At 43.2% G+C, this 26654-nt stretch overlaps 1 protein-coding gene across 2 annotated transcripts in view; it reads left to right on the top strand.

The window, feature by feature from the left end:
* The window catches only part of ZC3H18 (zinc finger CCCH-type containing 18), a 54685-nt gene that overhangs the window by 17290 nt on the left and 10741 nt on the right, over positions 1–26654 (top strand). For both annotated transcript variants that reach the window (XM_081872051.1, XM_081872050.1), the window contains exons 5-13: positions 352–444; positions 2697–2854; positions 4974–5006; positions 5712–5838; positions 7488–7750; positions 20158–20358; positions 20859–20984; positions 23462–23563; positions 24887–25030. In XM_081872051.1, coding sequence (XP_081728177.1) covers positions 352–444; positions 2697–2854; positions 4974–5006; positions 5712–5838; positions 7488–7750; positions 20158–20358; positions 20859–20984; positions 23462–23563; positions 24887–25030 — 1247 coding nt within the window. The remainder of the gene's footprint in view (positions 1–351; positions 445–2696; positions 2855–4973; positions 5007–5711; positions 5839–7487; positions 7751–20157; positions 20359–20858; positions 20985–23461; positions 23564–24886; positions 25031–26654) is intronic.

Below are 26654 nucleotides of genomic sequence, written 5' to 3'. Positions count from 1 at the left end.
TGGGTTATTTGTAAAGGCATACATTTTTCCTGTCATTAGCTTTCTAAGATGTTTCATTTTCATGTGCAAATACTGCCAATACGTAAAGGACTAAAGTTAAAACAAAAACCTTTTAAAGATTTCTCCTTTCCCTTGGATAAGGCAGAAACTTTGAGATAAAGCATTCTCTAAGATAGGACAGTCCAATTTCTTATTATTCTTTTAAAAAAAAAAAATTTTTACGCCATTGGGCAAATTCATTTAACTTCCCTGAACAGAACAGAAGCAATGGGCCGGGAGAAAGGGAAAGAGGGCCTAATGAAAAAGTGTGTCACCTCATTCTGGAACCATCCTCTTCTCTTTTCTTAAAAGGGAGCCCCTGTAGTTGATGAAATATTGCCACCTCCGCCTCCAGACCCTCCAGCAGAAAGTGCTTGGGAACGGGGACTCCGCCATGCGAAAGAGGTAAAGCAGCTGTCTGGGGACAAACAGGAAAAATACATATGAATCAAGAGCATGTACTAGGCTGCTGTTCACAGGTATTCAGAATCTCCTCCAAATCAACACTTGGATAATTAGGAATGAGTAGGCATGAGCCTTGGGATTGTCTGCTCATGCAGAAGGGGTGGAAACGGGAGGCTTCTGATGTTGGCATTTCCCCCATTCAGACAAAAAGGGAAACTCTGCTCTGCTCTTTCTGGCGACTAGTGACCTAAAGTGTCTCACCTCTGGAGGAGTAAAGAGAGCATGTAAGCTCAAGGCTCTCACTTGCTTGTTCTCATTATGTTAGAATTGGGGCCCTAGAGATAGGCAATTGATCTGCCTTGCTAAGGAGTATCTGCTCTTGACTTGAGTCGCTCTTCAAGTTATCCAGCAGTGATATATCTACACACACACGGCTCTGCTGCTTGAGGTTCTTTGATGGAAGATTGCACCACTTTAAAGTTCACCCCTTTAGTGTTTGCATCTCATGCAAAACACGTGCTCTGCCAGTGAACAGCATATTGCCCTTTCTTATAGTAAGCAAATTGTTTCCTCAGTGACCATGCGCTGTGCAATCTTATCTCTCTCTCAAATTTTGGGCAAGTTTCCTAGGAAACCCTCTTTAAATATTGAGTTGAACAACAAAAGTGTGTGTTTTTCTTGAAAAGGCAGAGATTGCCACGCAGGTTACTCTTCAAAACACAAAAGCAAAAGCTGCGTTCACTGTGACTTATGCATGACAGCACGTGATAAGGCCACCAAGAGCCCGCATGGCTGAGTCAAGAGTTTTCCATACCCAGTTCCATTATTGTACTCCGAATGATGAGACTTATTTTTATACATATAAATGAAATTGGTAAGAGTGGACTGCTACAACCTCTTTGTTTACTCAGGCCTTTAGTTAATAAGAGTTGTCTCCTGCAACGGTGCTCGTCTTTTACTCAAGTAAAAGTATTTAGTGTTTAGTATGGCTTTAAAATTTTCTGTTTTTAGATTGCTTTTGTTGTATTTTACATTCCTGAATCACCTTAAGACTTTTTATTTTGTATAAAGCAACTGATAAATTAATAAATTATAATAGTAATAATCTGAATCTCTGGAGCCTGTTAAAAGCAGCTAGCAACACAGTGAAAATAATAATAATAATAATAATAATAATAATAATAATAATAATAATAATAATAATTTTATTTATTTATTTTACCCCACCCATCTGGCTGGGTTTCCCCATTCCAAGATGGTGCTTTTTAAAATCATCATTATTATCATTCTCAAACAAACAGAAGGATACCAAGCATTATTGGTATATCAGTTTGTATCCAAAATGCTTCATTTCCATTCTTGGTGATGTTTGTTGCAGTGAGTGGCTGTGAAAAAAGCAAGGCTAAAACAACAAATAAAGACCAAGCACATTTTTAAAATCCTGTTTCAGTGGCTACTTTTACTTTGAAGAAAACCTGTCCCAATCTGGATCGGGGTTTTACACTTGTTTCCTTCCAAAAATATATTCTTTACCCTGACCCTGGCTGCTCTCTGCCCCTGAAGGTGCTATTTGCAGTAAGCCAGTCCTTCCTGACCTGATGCCCTCTAGATCTTTTTCACCACAACTCCCATGCAATGCTGGCTGGGCTGATGGGACTTACAGTCTCTTAAAGCATCTGAAGGGCACCAGGGTTGGGAAGGCTTCAGTAAATAGCAAAGGGCAGTGTTCTTTAGGAAATGAATAGTGCTCATTTCCAGTTGGGAGATGGCAGCTGCTTTTATTCCAAAAGAATAAAAAGTGACAACTTTTCAAAACAAACGGAAACGGCTTAAGCTTTTGAAAAAGTGTGTTTGTTTAGCTCAGCCTTAACATGTGGTCTGGGATTCTGTCATTATGATTCTAAAAAACAAAGAAACACAGAGAATTAAATGTTACCTCAAAATTGTAATGTGTTTTAAAATATGATCCACTATTTTAAAAACAAAACAAAACAAAACTAGGTAGTAGTTGATATTTGAAAAGATGAGAAATAAATTGTTGGGATATTAGCACTTCTGCAGTGGGTCATTAAGCCACAGAATGGGATTTATTGCCTCTGCTCTAGGACAGCCCTTGCCAACCTGGTGCTTGACAGGTGTTTGGGGGCCAACCAGTTTCGGGCCGATACACACTGTAGTCCAAAACATCTGGAGGGCACCAGGCTGGCAAAGGCTGTTCTAGACGGACGACTCCTTACCTCTCGCCCACTTAGGTGTTAAAGAAGGCCACAATGAGGAAGGAGCAGGAGCCTGACTTTGAGGAGAAGCGGTTCACGGTGACCATCGGAGAGGACGAGCGCGAGTTTGACAAAGAGAATGAATTTTTCCGGGACTGGAACTATCGTATCACTCGGGATGTTCGGGACTCGACGTAAGACGCAACTGTCTAATTCTGTCTGGTGGCAGGAATGCGGACTTGAGCAGGCTGGCTTCTGTGTATCTGACTGCAGTCCTCCAGAGGGCAGTGTTGGCTTATCCAGCACTCTGTTGTGTTGTTCAGTAGCAACACACACTTGCTCTCATCGCTTTAAGAGCCCTTCCTTGGTATTCAAGGGGGGCTCTTCTCCTCTGTGCAACACTCTTCTCCATATAGAGGGGCACACGAGAAGTGTGATAGCTATATTTCTTTCCATCAATTGTCTTCTGTTTACAGCCCAACTGAAAACAGTCACACAAGCCTGCCTTTTCCTGGTGCGCTATGTTGCTAAGGCAGTCATGACCTCCTGCTCTTGCCCCAGTGCAATTCCCAGTATCATCCCAGCTTCATGCTTCTAATACTTAAAGGTTTTTTTTAACATTATTGTGTTGCAAGGTGGGCCCCATCATTTGCAAAAAGTAGGTCAAGCAGGCTTCTCTGGCGATCCAGCAGCCGTGAGTGGGCTGTTGTGTACGGATCACAGTCCTGGTTGGCATGACAGCTGATCCCAGCCTTCATGAGTCACCCCAATGGATCACTAGCTCACAAAGCTTAACCTACTTAGTACAGGCAGTGCATTGAGTAAAGGGAGCCTCTTCCCTGCTTCCTCAGTTGCATCACACACAAGTGCTAAATTTGGTATCATCATATTTTAAATCAAGGTTCTGGTCCATATGGTTGTGAAAAGAAACTTGGAAACAGTTACTGTGAAACCTTGTTGAGCAGGGCTGCAAGTGGGTCAGGTTGGCTGTTGGGGGAGCTTTGGGGTTCAGTGTAAAATGAATTCTACAAAGATGCACCTTTTTGATCTTTTGTTCAGGATGCAGAATTCAGCTTTTCTTTGCACGTAGTTTTTGCACAACACTGAAAAAAGGCAGGTTTCCATTACGGAAAAGGGTTCTGACCCTATATTTTTGGACTGAAAGTTTTCTCTTTCTAAAACAGCATGGATATAATACCAGTCAAACTGAGTGCTTGCTGTTAGTTCATGTGCTCTTGAGGCAGGTAAAATTAGGATGTTAATTAATATACTCCCCCAAGGATGGAGAACCTTCAACCCACAGGTCCAATTAGGCCCACCAGGCCTTCTCATTTGGCCTTCCAGGCTGTTTTGGCCAAGCCATGCCCCTATATGGCATCAGGTGAGAGGCAAGAAAATAAGTGGCTGGGCCAAAGGGGATTTGCAGGCACCACTAAGCATTTTTTCAGTGAAGACAAAACAGCTCACCTGACATCACTGTGCTATTGAGTGATTGACAGGAGATGCCCGCCCCCAGGTGTAAAGACCCACACAAAAAGAAAAAAATAGGAAAACCTCTCCTCCCCCCCTCATTTGAAAAAAATGTTACATTAGGAAGTGTTTTCTTTTGGAATGATGTGATGAATGCTTAAGATAAAGCATCTTTTTGCTGGCCTTTGACAGCTGAGATGTGTGTTTTCAGGGTCCACCCTATTCCCATTACTATGATCTGTTTCAACTGTTTTAAATTTTGGTGCTTAAATTCTTTCAACCTGCCCTGGGACCCACTGGTAATAAATTTTATGATGCCAGTGCTAAACAGTTTTCAGTGCCTTTAGTTTCCCACTCAAAATGGAAAAAAAATAATAGGAAACTGTATGCAAGTGAGTCATCATGTCTTAAAATATTAGCAAATATTCCAACACAATGAAATTCCAAATAAAGATTTGAATTTAATCATTGAAGCCACATTTTAATATGTATTATTGATCCCCTCTCTCCAATCAGATAGTTTACTTTTGGCTAAAGGTGGAAAAAGAACCTTTGAGATTTATATAGCACATAAAATTAACACAAATATGCATCTTTGTCTATAGTTTTTGATTGCTAAATAGGTCAAATGTACTAAATCCAACCTCAGTTTAGAGCACCGAAAAAATTTCCAGTTCAAAATTTTCTAGAAGACTCGCATCACTGCCCTTCCCCTAAGAGTTTTTTTTTTACAAAACAATTTTAACATGCATTGAGAATGGCTTGTGATGTGTGAAGATGGCTGAGAGCTTCATAAATCTCCTCTTTTTTCCCTCCTCCCTTCGGTTTCTTGAAAAACTCCAGTGAGGTGGACATCAAAGAGAACGCTAACTATGGGTAAGCAGTCCCTAATCTCTGTTGTGCTTACAGCTGGCCCATGTTGCTTTCATTTTGATCCCTTGCAATTCTTTGAAATTCTTCGGTCAATACCAGCTGCTGCGTAAGGCTTGGCTTCCAGTTGAACAAATCTTAACTTGGTGCATTCAGGTGTGGAGGCTTCCAGGTGCTGGCAGCATCTCATGAAAGTTTATAGTAACTGCAGCATTCCTAAATAATGAAATGCATATTGACATCTGTTCAGCGGTATGCATTTTCTGATGACATCCTCAGAAGGAAGGTCGTCAAGTAAAACCAAAGCCATGGTTGTGGTGAAGTCCCCTCTATGCCCCAATATCTTAATTTACCAAACTTGCAGAGGCTTCACCTCTTCTCCCTTGACCAGAGCCCTCACAGCTTTCTGAGCTTTCCGTGGTTGAGGAGGGCCCAGCTCCAGCTGCTATCTTACGTTGTGATGCTAGGCATGCACACCTGTGCCTGTTTGTGTTGGGGGGTTTTTAAAGACACTGGGTGGATATAAACATGGTTGCTGCCATGTTTGGTGATAAGAGGTCACTCTTTAAAATAAAATTTAAAATATTTATTAGATAGCACATGTTGTGTGCTAAATGTGGCATGGGAGTCAGTTCTTTCTTTTAAGCAGTGATGGCAATAACAGTAGTTTTGTTTCATTTGAATGTTTGCCCTCTCTTGATTCCTCTGCAGGCTTGACCCTTATGCGGATCCTTATTATGATTATGATATAGAACGCTTCTGGCGAGGCGGGCAGTATGAGAACTTCAGGGTACAGTACACAGACCCAGATCCATACCGGAACTACAGATTGAGTAAGGTAGGTAAATGCATCCTCTTCTCACGAGCTGAGCTTTTATTCTGCAGTAGGTTGATCCAGACAGTTTAGCCCAAGTCATTGACCCAGTTCCTGTGTTACCTGAGTGCCGTGTTCACAACTTTAGTGTGTGCATCTCATGTTGTTCCAATTACATTTAATAATATGAGTGGTGCATGCTCTGGTTATCTCCTGCTTGGACTACTGCAATGCGCTCTACGTGGGGCTACCTTTGAAGGTGACCCAGAAACTACAACTAATCCAGAATGCAGCAGCCAGACTGGTGACTGGGAGCGGCCGCCGAGACCATATAACACCGGTCTTGAAAGACCTACATTGGCTCCCAGTACGTTTCCGAGCACAATTCAAAGTGTTGGTGCTGACCTTTAAAGCCCTAAACGGCCTCGGTCCAGTATACCTGAAGGAGCGTCTCCACCCCCATCGTTCTACCCGGACACTGAGGTCCAGCACCGAGGGCCTTCTGGCGGTTCCCTCACTGCGAGAAGCCAAGTTACAGGGAACCAGGCAGAGGGCCTTCTCGGTAGTGGCGCCCTCCCTGTGGAACGCCCTCCCACCAGATGTCAACAACTACCAGACTTTTAGAAGACATCTGAAGGCAGCCCTGTTTAGGGAAGCTTTTAATGTTTGATGTATCACAGTATTTTAATATTCTTTTGGAAGCCGCCCAGAGTGGCTGGGGAAGCCCAGCCAGATGGGTGGGGTATAAATAATATATTATTATTATTATTATTATTATTATTATTATTATTATTATTATTATTAATAATAATAATAATAAATTTTTATTTGTACCCCAGCCATAGCCGGGTGTCAGGGCTGCCAACATCATAAAACTAACACAGTATACAAAGAACATAAGAACATAAAAACAGGCAATCAATTAATTAAAATACATCTTAAAATTAGTTCAGAGCAAATTAAAATCTGGACAGATGGCAGTCCATGGGTAAAATTGAGAGTGGTTAATATTCTCCAGGCCAGCTGTTACCACCAGTAACAGGACCTGTGAGTGGGCTAGGAGGCCTCTTTAATGCTTGTTCTTATACAGAAAGAAAAGAATCAGACTAAAGCCCGACCGAAGGCCTGGCAGAACAGCTCCGTCTTGCAGGCCCTGCGGAAAGATGTCAAATCCCACAGGGCCCTGGTTTCTTGTGAGAGAGCATTCCACCAGGCCGGGGCCATGGCCAAAAAGGCCCTGGCTCTGATCGAGGCCAGTCTAATCTCCCTGGGGCCTGGGATCTTCAGGGTGTTATTATTTGCAGACCTTAAGGTCCTCCGTGGGGCATACCAGGAGAGGCAGTCCCGTAGGTATGAGGGTCCTAGGCTGTGTTGAGAATTGGAATCATCAGTCCTTGCTGCTGACATGGGGAGCAACCAGCTCATGGAAGCCTCTTGTGTGGTTTCTTTGTTTCATGCTGGGAGGGATACAACCACACTGCTCAAGTAACTCAAGAACTGGCCCTCCTTGCAGAGAGAAACCATTGGAATAAAGGTTATCTCAAGGATTCCATCATGGCATGTGTGGCTAGTTGGGGGTGGGGGGAATTAAATGCCATGTTAGATTATTGAAGGAACATCATATGAACATGTGGGTCAAAACTCCTAACGCAACTTAACCATTATTTTACAAGGAAAGGGAAAGAGAGAGGGAGAGGGAGAACAGGCAGCGCGAGCGAGAACGCGAGAGGGAGAGAGAGCGTGAACGGGAGCGGCGGCAGAGGGAACGGGAGCGCGAGAGAGAACGGGAGCGTGACAAGGAGCGCCAGAAAAGAAAAGAGGAATGGGAAAGAGAGAGGGAGCGCATCAAAAGAGATGAGAAGGACCGACAGCACCGGGACCGAGAGCGGGAGAAGGAGAAGGAGAAGCCAAAACCACGATCGCCACAGCCACCAAGGTACAGGCTATACTTTTTCCATGCTGTTGATGATGTGGCAGGGAAGGGTGTGAGGAGGTTTAGTCCCTGCTGGCTGGCAACTCTGAGAAGCTGATGTTTTACAACGGCATGAGACAGCATGTCGAGGGAAAAGGTTTCTCATGTTGGTTTCGTTGGCTCTTTATATGGGAGAGCAAAGGAAATTGGGTGGCAAATGTATTCGCTCACATCAAACAGAAGCAAAAAGTGTTGTATGTTTGATTCAGACATGTTCTTTGAAGATTTTGCACTGTAGAAAGTCGGGAATCTATGTAAGCAACGTGTTTTACGATGTAAAATCTGTCAGAATGGAGCCTCATGAGAGACTCCCTGCTCCATTTATTATTATTTTTAAAGTGAGCCAGTAGCCATCTTGGCTTCTGCTTTGTTCTCAGTAGCTTTGGGTTTGGGTTCACAAGCAGCATCTTGTTTCTTACTGTCTACGTTTAAGCCTCTTTTTTTGCTCTTGGACTCCATGCATGAACTGGCACTTCTGTTTCTTTTATACGTTGATTGTTAATCACCTTAAACTACTAGAGAGGTAGTCTGGTGCTAACTGAGCTTCTCCCATCTGCTCTCCCATGTCTCCATTCCAAGGCTACTGGTCCTTTTTTCCAAGCTCTTAACAACCACTTAGCCCCATTAGTGATGTTAAATTCTCGAGAATAATCTTTTGGAGAATATTCTCAAGAATATTATCGATTAATGAGACTATTAGAGAGTTTTCATTTAAAATAGGAGACTATTCATTTTAATGCATTGAAAATGATATCATTTTAATGCATTGAAATTTATATAATTAGTTAATATACATGTTTATTCATGGGTAAACTTGTTCAGATCGCAACCAAAAACTGTACACATACTTTTATTTAGTGGGGCAATGCAGTGAATTCATGTTCTTTGATTTAGTAAAGGAACCACAGTGGAAATATATAAGCACAAGCCCACTTGTCACTTGCAAGTATCAAATTAAAAAATAAAACATGTTTTATAGTTAAAGTTAAACCATTCTAAGGTGATGGCAACAGTAATTGTCATGTTAAGGTTTGGTATAAGGAAACTCAGTAGTTAAATCATATATTATTCTTCCATTAGAAAATGTACATGTTATAAGACAAGTCAAAAAATACAATTGGCATGTTAAGGTTTGATACAAGTAAATTCAGTAATAGGCTATCTTGTGCTTCTAATAGCTCTAACAATAACTGTTTTGGTGACTCAAACACAGCTTGATAAACAAAACTATATATATGCAAACATACCAAAAAGAAGCCATTAACATTAAATATATTATCATTATATGATAATATATTTCAGTATGTCAGTCTCTGGTAAATGGCACCTTGTACCATCGAACAGCACTGCAAAAACCAGTTACTGACACTAAATAAAAATATAGAAATGTCAGCTGTTTAAATCAAGGCCACCTCACATGCTGTTACACATAATTGTATAGGCCTAGGTACTTTAAGTGTATAAATGTTTTCTGTAGCTTACATTTCAGAACTGCCAGTGGTGAATGACACAATGCCCAGTAATGTAACTGGATAAAAAAAAAAAATCAGTATTCATTACTTACACTGGCAGTATCACAGTTTGACGTATTTACTAGATTTTTTAAATGTGGGTTGTAAAAGTGGTTCTTACATTAGAATTTACAGTTTGTGGAGAATATTCTCTGGAGAATTTTCTAGCAGAGAATATTCTCATATTCTCACCTCACATCAGTAAGCCTCATTCTCCTTGCCTGTTCTATCCCCACTTCTTCCTCTTTCCACTCCAGTTCTTCGCAATAAACTACTGCTGCTACTACTACTACTAATAATAATAATAATAATAATTTATTATTTATACCCCGCCCATCTGGCTGGGCTTCCCAAGCCACATAGACCAGATTATGCAAAGTTAGTAACTTGCATAATTCTGTGTACAGAATTTGGGTTCCTTTTGGCACTGAGTTCAGATAGGGGTTCATTTGGTGTGTATACAGCCCTCAGCAGAATAAGGGGTGATGGGAGAGAAGGCAAAGGGAAGTGCCTGCTCATCCAAAAGAGGGCACTCCTTGTATAGTGGCCTCTGGCTGAAGACCCAGTTTGGGGAACTTGTAACCCTCCAGGTGTTATTGGACTCCCATCAGCACAACTCAGCATAGCAAATGATGGTCAGAGATTGGGGAGGGGGTCAAATCCAACAACATCGGCAGATCCACATGTTTCTCACCCCTGCTGAAGATTTTATTTCTTAAACTTAGCCAGCGAGTATTTTTTTAGGAGTTCCCTCCCCCTTTCTGCAGTTCATTTACCTAACTTACAGTTGTTGGTTTTTTCCACGCTGGGCATGAGAATGGGGCCCAGGTCACAAAGCCTGCCCCCAACGTATAACCTTTGTTCCCTAGAATTCTCAGCCTTGAGTCTAAATGCCAGCTTCAGCTTGCCTTTCCTTGAGTCTTTAGTTAATATAGATAGCAAAATGCAGCCTTCCCCGACTCCCATCATCCCCAGAATGCATGCCGCCATGCTGGCTGGGGCTGCTGGGAGTTGTAGTCCAAAACATCCGGAGGTTGGGGAAGGCTGGCTTGATGTGCCCCAACTGCTTCTTCACGCTCATTATATAACTCACCTGGCTGATGAATAAGCAGGGTGAAGTAAGGGTGATGTAAGACCGAAATGTTCACAGGTTGCTAAAAGCCAGGTTTCCCCAGCTCACCAACACTGCTATAAAGAATGCAGACCAGGTTCCCTATTGCAAGAAGAATGCATTCTTTTCTCTCTGAAACATTCAGAGGCTCCTTTTCCACACTTGCCCTTAATTGGGCCAACGTCATCTCATTCTGTTTCCTTGTTATGGCTCAGCTGAATTTGGAGAGAGGTTTTGAGTGTTTTTTGAAGCACGATGATGATCAGTTTTATGGGTATCCGAGGGATATATCCACCATGTCACTCTGGGTGGAAGCAGTTTAGGTGGCAACATCTCAGTTGACAATGTGCAAGGATTTTATTTATTATCTGTTTGTTTTATTACATTTATGTCCCACCTTTTTTCCCAGAAGTTCAAGGTGGTGTCCCCAGTTCTCCCCCTCCTCCTTTAATCCCCACAATAACTCTCTGGGATAGGTTAGGCTTTGAGGCAGTGACTGGCCCATGGTCACCTAGTGAGTAGCAATTTGAACTCTGATCTTTCAGCTACTAGTCCAGCACTTCTAATTGCTACACCACACTTCCTACCTCCCTGTCAGCAAAACTACGTCAGTCACGTCTGCAAACCTATGATGAAGACTGCTGTATGGATAACAGAATTTTATTATGTTTTTTTCTGCTTTTATGATATTTTTCTTGACACAGTGTGATTCGATTTATATTTATTTTGTTGGTTTAGCCACTTCAATCAGCATATGACATCCTGTGTAACTATGATATGGTCAAAACAGCAAATTGCTTGCTTCCACATTTCCTTCTTCTTGGAAGTTGAGTTCTAATTATAGAAGTTCTTGAGTTCTAAATATAAATTTATAGCTTGAAAAGGGCAATAATTTTCAGGTCTTCTAAATACGTAGCACCTTTAGGAATTCTTCGTGTTTAACTAGTCGGCCTTTTCCTTGGCAGTGGGGAGTGACTTCACATTAATTGGGTTTATTTATAGACTCCTGTGCTTTCCCTAATCATTAAATCCTAGCTCAGCTCTTGGCAACTTCAGCCTCTTGCGTAGTTTGGGCTGACGCTGTCCAAATTGCTCATGTGGCTTTGGTGAGGCTTCCAAGTCTGAAAAGCCTCATGCTGGTGGCAGCTTCCAGATAACAAGTGTTTCTGTATAACAGAGATTTTTGTCTTGAACATTCCTTGTGGGATGTCTTAAAATCGCAAGAGCAGAACAAAAAGTGGTTGCATAGGCCTGGTGTTTAAAAAACATACATACCTTCCAAAAATGCATTTTAACCAGTTAAATATATATTTGATGTTTTTATAACTGGAATAAAGGAAGTCATATGTGGTCCATTCTGAGTGGTGCCAGCCAACAAAAGGGGGCCTTTTCACTTGTGCAGCTATTGCTTCAAGCCCCCCGCCTGCTACCGCCGGGGGGCTCTCCCAGTCCGTGGGGAAAGGAAGGGACATACCATCTGGGAGGAGCTATAGCTCAGTATATCTGGGCTAGGTGGACCATATGATCTGAACTCTCATAACAAATGTAGCCTGAAGCAACTGTCTTGTTATAAAGCACTTTTCACTCATAGCAGAACTCCTAGCAGTGTAGATATCATAGATACTGATTACTTATATTTGTTTCTTCCTCTGGCAAAGGGCCTACTTGCTCTGTTTTCTCTCTTGCACATTCTGGGCTGGGGAGTGAGGCTTGTTTCAACTCCTCTCAAGCATGCTGGAGAAGGGCGTAACTCAGTGGTAGAGCATCTACCTTGAATGCAGAAAGTCCCTGGCATCTCCACGTAGGGCTGCAAGAGGCTCCCTGTCTGTGTAGACAATACTGGTCTAGAAGGGTCAGTGGGTCTGTTTCTATCTAAGGCAGCTTCCTATGTTCCTGTGCTGCTCACTGCTGCCGCCTTATGCAAGTCACTATACCTGAGCCTAGCCTACCTTCTAGGATAGCTGTGAATATAATGCCAAATCCTTCCCCCACCCCTTTCCCTGGAGGAAAGGTAAGATACTAATGTGATAAGAAACAGGACTTTTTCTGCTCCTTTTGCCTTTTGTATCTGGTTCCAAAAACTGAACTTGAGAACAAGTTGATGCCCGGAAATATTGTATTGCGATGTGACTGTTTCACCATGCAAAGGCTATTGCTTCTTGGTATTGTTCACGCTCGCTGTGATTTCATCTAAATGGATTCCAACCTGGCCCCTGAGGGAATTCTTTCCCTCCCTAACACCAAATAGGAACCCGTGAAATGGAGTTGGCAAGAGCAGCAGCAGGAGGAGGAGTTAAAAGCGTAAATGAACATTCTCACTCAGTCAATGGGAAAGCTGCCAACTTATTAAGGTGACTCAGGCTAAAGAAAGTTAAAAACAAAACAGCCCACCAGTATTTGCTATTCAATTCGAATTGAATCCAGCAGGGAAGAGATCAAAGGCAATTCTGTTCTGGTCAGATTATGGTTTATTTGAAGATAATCTTAACTAAATCAAAGATTCTACAAAACTGACCAGAAACCCATTTAGACACACATATACACTTTTTAGGTTAGCAATGGGGGAAATGAGCCAAACAATAAATTGCCACCTGTTCTTATGTATTCCAGAGGGTTAGCCACAATAGCCTGTTGCCATCAAAAACTCTCTCTCCCCAAGGAGGGATGGGGAGCCTGCAGCTCTCCAGATGTTGTTGGACTACAGGTTCCATCATCCTTGACCATAGGCCCTGCTGACTGGGGCTGTTGGCATCCTACAGCATCTGGAGGGCTGCAGGTTCCCCTATCTCTAAGTTTATTGTGGTTTATTGAGGACTAAGTTTATTGTGGTTTAAGCGCTTGCTGACCGATGCAAGATGTAGTCATCTGAGTGGGTAGATGTATATGCTGTAAGGGCAGGAGGAAGCAGGAGTGGAGAGAATGTTTTCTGCCAGCAGGCAGAGTAGTAAGAGAGAGAACTTCGCAGAGTATGGATGAAAAACGACAACCACATCAAAAGGCTAATAGACCCAGTCAGTGGGTGTGGCCCACTCCAAGCTGGTGACAAACTATCTGTGCAGGATGAATAAACACCCAGTGAGGGACAATTACTTTCTGTAGTGTTCAAGCCACGCCCAGTTGAGCCGCAGTCTGATAGTGTCAAATTTGCAAATGGATTCCAGCTCAGCCTCTTGACGCTCCCTTCAGAAACATTCCAAGTGTGGCAGCTTTGAAGTTGGTTGCAAAATGTCCAAGAAAATCTAAATGCTTAGTCACATTTGCTGCCTTTGATGGTCCAGTTTTCTTCCTTGCAATGATGCTAAGAAATATCCCTAACCTACCGGAAATATGAGGCTATAGTGAGTAACCGTCTTTTTCTTCATATATTGCACAAGGGTTGCAGCTGACTCTGAATAACTGCTTGAAATCCCATTTGAGCTGTTCAAGGTTCTGAGCCCAAAGAATCCAGGTTTTGGGAAGTATATGCAAATATACTCATTTGCATAAAGCAGTATAATATGTGTACTGCTGCTCCTTCTCCCTCCCCCCCCCCCAAATAATAATGTTGGTTTCCTAGTCCCCAGGGCAAGTAGCAGGATGAAAATGCAGCACAATATCTAAATATGCAGCACAATATCTAACTCAAAAATCATGCAAAATAGAATGTATGGGAAAACCTCATTCTCAATTAAAAGCTTTTAATTATGGCTACGCTGTCAGCATAAATCAAAGGATGAAAGTACAATTTGGTGTATTAGCCATGACGCACCCAAACATTAAGCAAGTCTGAGATTAAAGATTTTACATGATGCCTCTGTATATAGGATAAAATTTAATAGTTGAATCTACTCATAGTAGACCCATTGAGACCCATTTATGAGGAATGGCTAAGGGAGCTGGGCATGTTTAGCCTGGAGAAGAGGAGGTTAAGGGGTGATATGATAGCCATGTTCAAATATATAAAAGGATGTCACATAGAGGAGGGAGAAAGGTTGTTTTCTGCTGCTCCAGAGAAGCGGACACGGAGCAATGGTTCCAAACTACAAGAAAAAAGATTCCACCTAAACATTAGGAAGAACTTCCTGACAGTAAGAGCTGTTCGACAGTGGAATTTGCTGCCAAGGAGTATGGTGGAGTCTCCCTCTTTGGAGGTCTTTAAGCAGAGGCTTGACAACCATATGTCAGGAGTGCTCTGATGGTGTTTCCTGCTTGGCAGGGGGTTGGACTCGATGGCCCTTGTGGTCTCTTCCAACTCTATGATTCTATGATTCTATGATTCTATGAAACAAATGGGCATGATTAACAGGTTCCTTGATTTCAGTAGACCTACTTGGAGTAGAACTAAGTTGGATTCAAGTGTTTGCCCTTTTCTTCTTTCCCCATAAGTATTGTGAGGTTGGGGATACCGTAAGTGGGGAGAGCACTGCTTTTGCACTCAGGCCCTGCTTTCTGGCTTCCCAATAGGGCATCTAGTTGGCCACCATAATAACAGGATGTTGGACTAGATAGGCCTCCTCCACCCTCATGATTATCAAATGAGCTACAGGCACATATGCAGAGTTCTCTTATTGCTGGAGCTTTCCCACACATTTCATGAGAAGGTCCATACAGCAACACATCTTCCTCTACCACCTGTCATTGCAACATTTCACCAAGCTTTAGATCAGTGATTTCCACCAAGAAGAGGAGGAGGAGGAGGAGGAGTTTGGATTTGATATCCCGCTTTATCACTACCCTAAGGAGTCTCAAAGCTAACAATCTCCTTTCCTTTCCTCCCCCACAACAAACACTCTGTGAGGTGAGTGGGGCTGAGAGACTTCAGAGGAGTGTGACTGGCCCACGGTCACCCAGCAGCTGCATGTGGAGGAGCGGGGAATCTAACCCGGTTCACCAGATTACGATTCCACTGCTCTTAACCACTACACCACCTCTTACAGTTTCAAGAGGGACACTTTGTGTCATGATTCCAAGATCCATGCAGGGTGTCTGCTTTGGACTCCCATTTTCAGACAGGAGTCCATCATGTTGCACGTGGACAAGCTGTTTTTGAAAGCAAGAAGCTTATCAAAAGCCATTCATGAAGTTGCAGGAATGAAATAATACAAAAGGAACCTTTTAGATTGACAGCTCCAATATTGCAATAAGTCAATGTGAAGAATTAAGTTGGAACTATAATGATAGTAGAATTATTTGCCCTTGTGAGTAAATTGGTTAGGGTTGGCACCCAGTTCATTTTACCAGTCAAATGTTGTCAGCTGGTCAGTGAAACGATGATACTGTTGATGCTTCCGACTTGGCCAGCAATCTGCTTGGCACAACCACCTTTAAGAGCTGGTTCTTTGCTTTATTTCTTTTGGATGCTTTGGGTTCAGTTGTTGTTGGTTTTTTAATGTAACTGTAGATAGACCCTGATGTTCCTGAATGAAAGCCAGAGAGAACCGTCCAGTGAATTGTTCACATTTTTAGGAATAGTAATGTGTTTTTGTAATCATTACAAGCATCAAACTTCTGAAACTTGTTCAGGCTGCAGTCCTATATGTACTATATGCACATACCTTGGAATAAGTCACTGAACTTGGTAGGACTTCCTTCTAAGTAGATGTGCAATTTTTGTCATTCAAATAGGCATGTGTTTCTGTTCAGCTTAACCTGCTGTATCTGGTGGCAGTTGAGTAACCACTTCCAGGCCTTTTCATTTCCTCTTGTCAATCCTGGGAAATTTACAGTGATGTCAGAGTTACACCTTTCTTTTTAAAAAATGTATTTTGTTTTTGGTTTTTTTTTTAAAAAAAACTTCCTTGCTAGATGGACTTTCAGAGTTGCAATGATGTCATTGATGCTCTTTAATGGCAAAGAGCTTTCCTGCTTGATGTCATTGATGCTCTTTAATGGCAAAGAGCTTTCCTGCTTGATATGATTGGATCATCAGTGAAAAATGCTTGCTTATGTCATGTATAGAAGAAGGGGAAGTAAGGGGGGAAAGTTAACTTTCTCTGAGCAGAAGATAATTCAGGCTGAATAACAAGGTTGCATGATCATTTCCATTAAACATTCCAAGGGATTTTTTTTACCCCCCTCGAATTCAATGCCCTGGCAGAGTTCCACATTTAAGCTTCTTGATTTCCTCCTAAAACGAAACAACCTGTCTAAACAAAGCAGAGAATGATTTGTTCGCAGCAAATTTCCACAGCAAGTGGTGTGTTGAATTATGCTGTGATTTCCCTTCTAACGGGAACTTGGCGTGGCTAAACAAATTTCCTAGCAATCAGAGACCAAGCCCCAAAAACTGGTGCCCAGACTGAGTATTTCTGATGTTTTTTTTTCCTGCAATGAACCACCACCTATTTCAGACTTTACATTTCTGGGTGATGCTCTAGGAAGCACTGGGCCCTGGGGCAGGTATGCATTGCCTCTTGACTTCTGTTAGAATCCTAAGAATCTCTGCAAGAAAAACAACAGCACAGAAAGCCCAGTACAAAGAAGCCTGGGTTTCCTCACAATAAGCAAGAGCTAAGGTAGAGGAAGATGGGAAGATACTGTTTAGATTGTTGCTAGGGCTAGGAAGATAAAGAAAAGAAGAAATCAATGGAAGCCACTCGAAAACGACCAATATTCTATAGAAAGCAATTAGGTCCAGATTCAACATTCCCTGACCACTAGTGCAAGAATGAAAATAAAGGTTGCGCAGTATGAAATGCAGCGCAGCAGTTGCGCTAGCAGCACCTTGTTGCGCAGCAGGAAGTATCGGGACCCCTGCAGTCCGTTGCGCAACTGGCCACAAGAGCCATTACTAGTTTCTGGCACCTTCTCTTGTTCAAGTCATTCTGCTAGCACAACTGGCAACACTGCTAAGCAACTGCAATTCCAGTCCCCTTCTGTTTTGCAAGCCCTTCTAGGATGCCGCACACATGCTTTCAGGCTTTCCTTAACTTCAGTGAGGGCGGGAATCTTGATATTTGTAACTGGAATCTGGGGATTGCATGATACCGGATTTGAAACTGCACCCTGGGATCTGGACTTGCCGGTGACACAGCATGTGTAGCACCCATGATTGCAAAGATGATACTGGCTAGGGCAGAAAGTCTGAAAATCTGAGGTTGGAATTGTTTAATTGTAGAAGCTATGTGGGGAAGTACCAAACTTCATAGAGTTTAGTATCATTATCTCTTGATTGCCATTTATGCTTATTTCCTCCTCTCCCCATGCCCTCGCCTTGGGTTTTTCAATCTTCAGCAGGCAAAGTCCAAATCCCCTGACCAGGTGACAGAATCATTCTCTTTTAAAAATATATTTATTTATACTTTTCAGATATATACATTTCACTGATTTTATATTCATTTTGATATTTTAAAGCTTTACTTCCTTCCCCCCCTCTTTCTGCGGTTCCTTAGTTTTTGTATCCATTCTTCCTTTGCTGGGACTTCTTCTTTCCATTTTTGGGCATGTAACATTCTTGCCACTGTAGTCATGTACATGAATAAATTTCTATACAATTTAGGTAGTTCTATCCCTATAATTCCCAGAAGAAAGGCTCCTGGTCTTTTTACAAACATTATTTTAAACATCCTTTTCATTACATTGTATATCATTTCCCAGTAAGCCTTAACCTTACTACAAGACCACCACATATGATAAAAATAATCTTCTTTCTCTTTACATTTCCAACACTTATTTGATTTAGTTTTATACATTTATGCCAGTTTACTTGGTGTTAGATACCATCAATATATCATTTTCATATAATTTTCTCTTAAACTATAGCATGCTGTAAATTTTATATCCGTATTCCACAATGATTCCCACAACCACCACCCCACCCAACAGATCTCCATCTTTGAGAGCCATACCATCATGCTGATTTTCTCCCCACCTGAAGAGGATGCTTTCCCTTTCAGATCTAGTCCTATATGGGTGATGTAACTGCAAGGGGGATTTGTTGCCTTATTGAAAGCAAAGGAGTAAAAAGGTTCTGCAGTATTAAGTAAACAATAAAGTGATATGATCTGTTGATTTCCTCTGAAAAGCTCAAGTAATAAAAGCACCCTGGATAAGTGTAATACGTTTTGTTCTGCATTTTGTGCTTTTGTGTTGTCATCTTCACCTCCAAATGCCTTTGCAGGAAACTTTTTAATATTCTATAACAGTGATTCTAAAACCTTTGTTCCTGCTGTCCACTTGACAATTGCTGGGGGTCTTGGCAGACCATTTAATGATTTTTCTGCCTGTTGTAGCAATGGTAATGTTCTGTGCTAGTTGCTTTTTAATTGCTCCCCCCCCCCTTATGTGTTGTTTTACAACTTGAATTCCATAGAATTTGCTTCCATAGAATTCAAATTGTCATATAATAAAATGCAATCCAAGGAATAAAAGAAGCAATAAAAACACACTTTTAAGTCCACATGAGTATTTAATGCAATGGACGTGCCATCTCCTATCTTCCCCCATGAATCCACAGACATGCCATGGACTATAGTTTGGTGTCCCCAATGTCTAGAGCCTGTGCCTGCCACTGCTGGGTCTGATACCACTGAGGTGGTAGATCACTGGCGGAAAAGTGCTGCTGCCATAGCTCTGAGAAATGAGAGTGGATTGAGCCACCCTGTATAGAGCTAGTCTACATCACCACTACTGCTGCCCTGAATTCCCTACCTCTGCAACAAGTGGACTGCCTGTTCAGAGCAGGCAGGGCGGGGCAGTTGGGACACCCCTGTATCCCTTGTTCCAGCTAAAGGACAGGTTGCACCCCTGTATTGTCAATTAGATTCTAGTTTGAATCTATAGTTCAGGGGTAACCAACACAGACCCTTCCAGACGTTTCTTGGCACCAGCTGTCTCGGACCGTTGGCCATGTCCACTGAGGCTGATGGTCATCTTATGGTCTCTTCGTTGGCTATCCCTACCCTAGTTACTTTGCTGGGTCAACCACTACAATGCTGTTTACATGGGGCTGCCTTTAAAAATTGTTTATTTATATTTAGGCTGCCTTTCTGAGTACAACCCATCCATGGTAGCTTGCATTGTTAATCATTGGTACAATTGGTTGTAAATTTGTTTCTAGGCTCAGTTTAAAGAACTGGTATTAAACTGGTTCTAGACTTTATGGTTTTAAAGGCTACCTTAAGGATTGCCTTTGTACATCTGAAGCTGCCAAACCTTTAAACTTCAACTCACCTGAGATCACTTGGTCAGGTACAATAGATGGGCCTTTCTTGGTAATTGCACCCAAACTATGGACTGCAACTCCCAATGGAGATCTGTTAGGATGCCTATTGAGGGTGTTTCCATATCAACAGGCTTTCAGTATTTTAATTACCATACTTTTCTGTGTATAAGACTATGTTTTTTTACTCTAAAATAATGTTCAAAATCTGGGCTCATCTTATACACGGATAGCATCTCCCCCCATTTTCTTAAATCGGAGTCCTCCAAAATAGGGGGCGTCTTATAGATGGAAACACATGGTACTTTTAAGGAATTGATGTTTTTAGTGGGGGTTTTAAATATTGGCTGCTTTTATGTTTTATTGTTTTTACTGTTATATGAGTTGCTTTTGGTTTTTAGCAGTGTCTTTGTAACTTTTGTTTGTATTTTTGTAAGCTGATTTGATTTTCAGAAACACAAGTTATAAAATAGGTGCAGTTTGGCCCTTGCATATAGCCATGTTTTGCATTTGGTTGAATTCCAAGAACTGGGGGTGGGGACTCAGGTCATTGGATGGCCCAAGAGAGAGCCTTCTCTCCAGCTAATTACATTTTTTATTCATTTTCCAGCCGCCAACCTGAGCCACCAAAGAAGGAGAAAGAGGCAACTACGACCACCCCTTCTCAGTCCAAGAGAGCAGATGAGTGGAAGGACCCTTGGCGCCGATCAAAATCCCCCAAAAAGAAGCATGGGCTGTCTGCTTCACCCAGCCGTGCTCGCAGGCGCCGGAAAACCTCTGCCTCTTCAGCCTCCGGCTCAGGTTCATCAAGGTGTGAACCCGAGATGGGCAGCAACAGATGCAAGGGGATTTCTTACAATCAGCATCACTCCAGATGGCTCCCAGGACTCAGTCCTAGCCGAAAGAGCAATGCTGCTGGTGGGAGGAGCATGTGAACCAGAGACAAAAGAGAATAGGCTGTGCGGCCAGGGGATTCTGTTGTGAATAAGCATCCAGCCCTTTCTTGGATGCACTAGGGCAGATTGCTCTGGTGTTAGTCAATGGAAAGAGAGCTTAAATCAATACTGTGACCTGTTGAGACTGAATGGCAGAGCGTGACAGCCTGTGCCCCTGGAAAGGTAGCCTCTAAAGGCAGGCTACAGCAGAGTAGGACGTAGACCTCGTGTGAACCTACTAGAATCTCAGGGGGATTTTGAAATAAGGGAGCTTCTTAAAGCAAGTAGAACTGAAAATAAGAATTCATACAAATAATGTTCCAGTTGCCGAAATGCTGTTCCCTCATATGTACACATACCTTTTATTTCCTTTCAGGTCATCTTCTCGCTCCTCCTCCTATTCTGGATCCGGTTCTTCGCGGTCACGGTCCAGATCTTCCTCATACAGCTCCTACTCTAGTCGCTCTTCCAGGCACAGCTCCTTCTCAGGCAGTCGATCCAGGTACTGTTTCTCCAAATGTGTTAGCTGGCAGGTTCTTGGGCTCCCATAGTGAGCCTCCCTGAGTCAAGACAGGTTCTTTTAGGTGAGTCTGGGCTATGGAAAGCTCAGGACAGCCACTTGTCAGTTTTAAGGTGCTGCTGGAAATCCTGGAAGTAGAATCTAGGACACAGACTAAGTTCAGAATTCAGGGAGCTTAGCTGCCTAGAAGTAGTTTTACTACAATTCATATCCTTTATTTTAATGCCCCCTCCTTTTAAAAATTAAAATACCTAAAATGCTTGTCTAGATTGCTATTTTTTTCTTCAAAATAAATCATACCTTAGTCGTTAATTCATTGCATCTTTGAGAGCACTTTACTTATTAATATTGCATTCCATATTTTTTCAGGCCCATTTGCCCACTGCTGCTTGCTTATTGCATTTTTTCCTACTGCAAGGAGCATTCTTGCACCTGCAAATAAAATGCTCACCAGTATTCGGCTCTATTCTCCTCTTCACACAATTTCTCATATCAGCCTAATGGTACCTGGAGGGCACCAGGTTGCAGAAGGCTGACATGGGATTTCTTGAAATTTGGACCCCATTTCCATGCTCACAAACTCACAGGTGTGGCCTGCTGACTTATGCACAATTTACACACGAGTAAGTGTGTTTATGGTTGTGACCCTGCAATGGCATTTCAAATAGACACAGTTGCCACTGCCACATGCACTGGAAAGAGGCAGTTTCCTAGATGGGCACCCCGCCAAACTACTTTGCGTGTTTGGGTTGGCTGCTGCTACTGAAAAGTTATGAAATGGTGATGAAATATCCAGGTACAACATGTTTACGATCATCTGTTATCAGAAGAGAAGAAGTTGTGTAAACAAATGGTGGCAATCTTGTGACCCGTGGAGATGATTTTCTCTTCCAGATCAGCAGAGGAGTATGGGGGGGGGGAGAGAGAGAGAGAGAGAGATCTGGATGACTATCCAATAATTCTGTGATGCCTTCAGCCCCTGACCAGTCGGGGAGCTGTTGTTTCTCCACTTTCTGGAGGTTGCCCGCTTGGGAGGGTTCCTTTTCCCAGTCCATGTTCTAGCTTCCTCTCTACCAGGAGATGTGACCTTTGGCTTAAAATGATGGGGCACGGAACCGTTTCTGATCTGCTTGGACCCTGAAGAAAAGGGAGTTCCATGTTGCTAGATCCTGACCAGGGTAGAGCTCAGCCCTTTTCTGGCCCCGTACCGAGATGTGGGTGGAGAAAGGCCCATCCTATGGGGCAGTTCAGCATCCCTCCTTTTCCTGCTCCAAATTCTGCAGATTAGAAGCTAGGCAACTAAATTCTCGTGTCATTTGATCAATTCGAATTCCAGGATATGGGTCCTTTCCCCCAGTGAAGTTGCACTAGGGCAAGAGCCTGGAGGGAATGGGAAGAGGGGCAGTTATGGAATCTGAGAGCTGTTGGGACAAAGAGCCAAGTTAGTGGTGAGGCACCACCCCCAGTTACTGGCAGTCCTGCCGGGTGTGTTGCTTGGCTTCTCATTTCAGGCGGCCCATTTCTGCCACCCACCCATGCTAAAGCTTCCTTCCCTTCAAGGGTGGTCTTCTTTACACACCCAGCCCCACTTCACCAACAGATGTTGGGTGCTGGTTTTTCTCCACAGTACCTCTGATCTAAGAGTCCTGCGGACACAGATCACTCACAGCCTTGAATGTGGCATGGGCACCGCTTGGTGCACTGAAAAGTCAAAAGCCATCATCTATCCAAAAGATGCTTCCAAAAAGTTTGGATAGTAGAGAGTTTTGTAAAAGAAAAATGGTACCATTTTTGAACTTTCTTCAGTGATTCATATCAGCCTGCTTTACACAGATAACAGCAGAAGTGTGGCATTGGAGGTGAGGGCTTGCATGAGCTTAGAGCTTTCCCCTCCACAATGGCAGATGGGGGACCAGTTTTGTGGTCAACAGATCCTCTAAAAGCCAATTCAGAGTGGAGCCCTGCAGGTGCTGCTTCCAGGGTTAGCAGGCCATTCAAATCTCACCAGTTGGCCACCTGTTGTTTGATTCTGCCCATATATTGTAAAATATTCCATGAAGCCATCATGCTTGAAGAATTGGCCCTGTTGCCTACTTAGCACATCCATCTGCCTTTAAAAACTGTCTTTTGCTTTTCAGTAGTTGTTGTTACTTGACTTTGTTACTTCACTTTATTTTGGTTCAGTCCAAAAAACCCCAAAAAAACTGTAGACTGATCCTCCTGTTTCACGATAAAAACCAAATGGAAGAATATTCAGTGAATTGTTTGCATTTAGAAGGAACTTAGCATGGACTTTTATAATGGACTTAACTGTAGGAGGTCCTTTACCTTTTTTAGAGGCACCCCCAATTCAATGAGGCTTCTGCTGTATTTAAAGGGTGTATCTAGACTTTCCCCTCATTCTCATTCTCTCTCTCTCTCTCTCTCTCTCTCTCTCTCTCTCTTGTCTGACTTTTCAGGTCACGGTCCTTCTCATCTTCCCCATCTCCTTCTCCAACGCCATCTCCACACAAACCTCTTCCCAAAGCTAAAGGAGAGCCTGCAGCACCTGCTGGAAAGGGGTAAGATGCTGTGTCCGCTCTGGGCAAAGTGACATTGGGACATTCCCTTTTGAGGTTCTATAGCAGTATAAAGGTCCAGGGGCACTTTGCATTTGTCACATTTAGAACTAGACCAGCAAGGTACTTTCCACCAGATCAGGTTTGTAAAGTGTGGTCCTGTGGTATTGTGGCACCCAGGCATGAAATAAAGCAAACACAACAGTTGTCTGTACTTAAATATTGATTTTTAAATGGACGTCATCTCCCTTTTCCACGAACATGTGACACATGCTTCACATACAATTAAAGAGATGACACAGTTCTGCTGAGGGACGTCTACCTACTTGTAGCAATGTTGGTTCTGCGAGGCCTGCAGCTTATCTCTTGATACGCTGTCATTCACTGATTGGATGAATGATAAAGCAATAAAATGTGTTTATTTAAATATACATTCTTTGGGTTAGTCATCATAGGGCAGTAGGCAGACTTCAGGCTTATGGGATCTACTTTTTTTTTTAACTAAAACCCCAGGATCCAACAACTGGAGCCTAGTGGGGGGGGGGAGGGCTACATTTCAAATCAAACTGTTCTAAGCCTAGACCTTTGTTTCAAATACCAGAACTGAACAGAGCTCACAGTCCTTCCATGCCTGATTCCCCCCCCCCCACCAGGCCCCCTAACAGTATAATTTGCAGTGGGGTGGAACTGGGGAAGAGAAAGTCACCCCATTTGACCATGGAGATGAGCTTGAAAACATGAGGCAGATTTGGTGAAATGTCCAGAGACCCCAAAATAGACTGAACAGGACTCACTGTGGTCCCAGGAGCTGCACTTTGGAGCTCTGTGCAAAAGTTTCTTCCAATACGAAATGCAAAATAAATGTATGCACGGTCACTTAAATGACTCTGAAAACCCTGTTGCTGTACTGTCCATATTCATTTCATTAAAAGTTTTGTTTCCCAAATATTCCTCCTTTTGCAATTCATGTGAATTAAGGAGAGTGGGAGAGCAGCTTCCCCAAAGCCTTACAGGGAGCTCAATTCCAGCATGTCCAGTTAGAAGAATTTGAGGGAGGAGGGCTAGGAAAGGCCTGTGACAACTCTGGAGAGCCATTGCCAGTAGAGTAGGCAATACTGGGCTTAAATGAACAGCAGCCTGTCTCTTTGAAAGACAGCTGAGCTGTCCAACCCCAAGGCGCTCTTTCACCATCCTGTCTCCCAGAATGTGTCAGATGGCTTTAGCATGGTTGCTAAGATTTGAGGCCAGGCTTTCACAGACTTGAGTCCAGTTTCTCTTCCAGCCGGTCTCCCTGCTCCTGTCATCTTACCCATTTTACTTTTGCAGTGACAAGCCTGTGAAGAAACTACCTGCCCCTCCAGCGCCTCCACCAGTCGCTAAAACTGCCCCAGCTGCCCCGGAGCCACCCAAGCCAGGAAACAGTAGAGAGGCGAGGCGGAAGGAGCGCCAAATGAGGATGCCACCCCGGAGGTAGGAGGAACAGGGGAGCTTCCTAGAACAATCTCCTAATAGGCAAGTCGAAGCATGAGCTGCTTTCTTGGGAACCTGGGGAGGCACAGCGGCCCAAGTCATTGCTTCATGCCTAGGGGCTTCCCAAGACATAGCTGTTTACTTGGAATGTCACCTAAGGCACCAGCGGCTAGCACTTCGTTTGCCCACAGGGCCACAATCACCTTTGACCAGTCCTCAGGGGCCACATTTCAGGAGCAGCTGTGTCCATAAGTGGGCGTGTCCACTCCACATTTCACAAACACATGCCCCGCTTCTCTGTGCAGATCAATTCAGGCAGGAGAAATTATCAACTCCTCTCCCTTCATCATATGATTGATCTGGTTACCAGGGAAGGGATTTCTGAGCATATTGGGAAATTGGCTGTGGCAAAGCGGGGTTCTCCAAAGTGAAATTAGCGTGCAATTCAAATGTGTAGAATTTCTGAAACTGGCACAATATAAATGGGCCACATCCCAAAGGATCTAATTCCATGCAGGCAAAAGAAACCGCTTGTTTCCTCTGTTCTTGTGGGGCTCTTTTGACCCTGCTTGCCTCATTGGCTGTGGGAGCTGCATCCAGAAGACAGAAGAGAAAAACTTCCCTGCCCTTCATGGCTTCCTTAGCATTCCTCATTAGAATCATGACCACGGGTTTTTAGAGTTCTGTGACTGAAAGCCAGGTGGGAAATAGGTCCATGCCAGGAAGTATCTGTGGGGAATCCCTTCTCTTCTCCCCAGTGATCACTTTGGGGAGGAAGGAAGGGCACAGCCTCCCTTTGCCCCACAAGAGGACTGGTTTCTCACAACTGGTAATTAGCGGCCTGCTGCCTCTGATTGTGGAGGCACAGCCATTTTAGCTATTAGCCATTGATAGACTTAGCATCCATGATTTTGTTTAATCCTCTTTTAAAACCAGTTGGTGGTACCCCAATGGGAGTCCCATAAACGCAATAGCCCTCTCCTGTTTGGAATCCCAAGCAACTGATTCCAAACACATTCCAAGCACATCAAAGAGTGTAATGTATTTCTCAGCCAACTCAATTACAGTGGTGCCCCGCAAGACGAATGCCTCGCAAGACGAAAAACCCACTAGATGAAAGGGTTTTCCGTTTTTCGAGGCGCTTCGCAAGACGAATTTCTCTATGGGCTTGCTTCACAAGACGAAAACGTCTTGCGAGTCTTGCGATTTTTTTCGCTCCCCCCCCCTTTTTCTAAGCCGCTAATAGCTTCTTTTCGTCTTCTTTTCGATTCTTTTCGTCTTGCGAGGCACCACTGAATTTCTCCCACTACCCAAGCTATCCCTAGTTAGGGCTTGGGCCCGTACACCATGGGGATGGTCCCTAGTGGCAGAAGTCAGCTCACATGCAGTACCCATTGCCATAGAATAGGTTCCACTGCCCCACAGCAAGGATTTTCAAGCAGAGTTACTCTATTACGATCCTTACTTGCAAGAATCCACTTTAGCCCCCTCCCTCCTGCTGTTGGGCCCCCAGCACATCCACATGGAAGCAAGCTATTATTTTATAAGTCACTTGGAGATGCCTTACATAGCAAGCCACTAACAGGTTGTATTATTAATATTAATTATTGTTTAGAATTTATTC

Source organism: Podarcis erhardii, assembly GCF_964252035.2.
Source record: "Podarcis erhardii genome assembly, chromosome: 7".
Classification (NCBI taxonomy): Eukaryota; Metazoa; Chordata; class Lepidosauria; order Squamata; family Lacertidae; genus Podarcis; species Podarcis erhardii.
The sequence above is the reverse complement of the archived record's forward strand: the minus strand, read 5'-3'. Positions and strand labels throughout refer to the sequence as shown.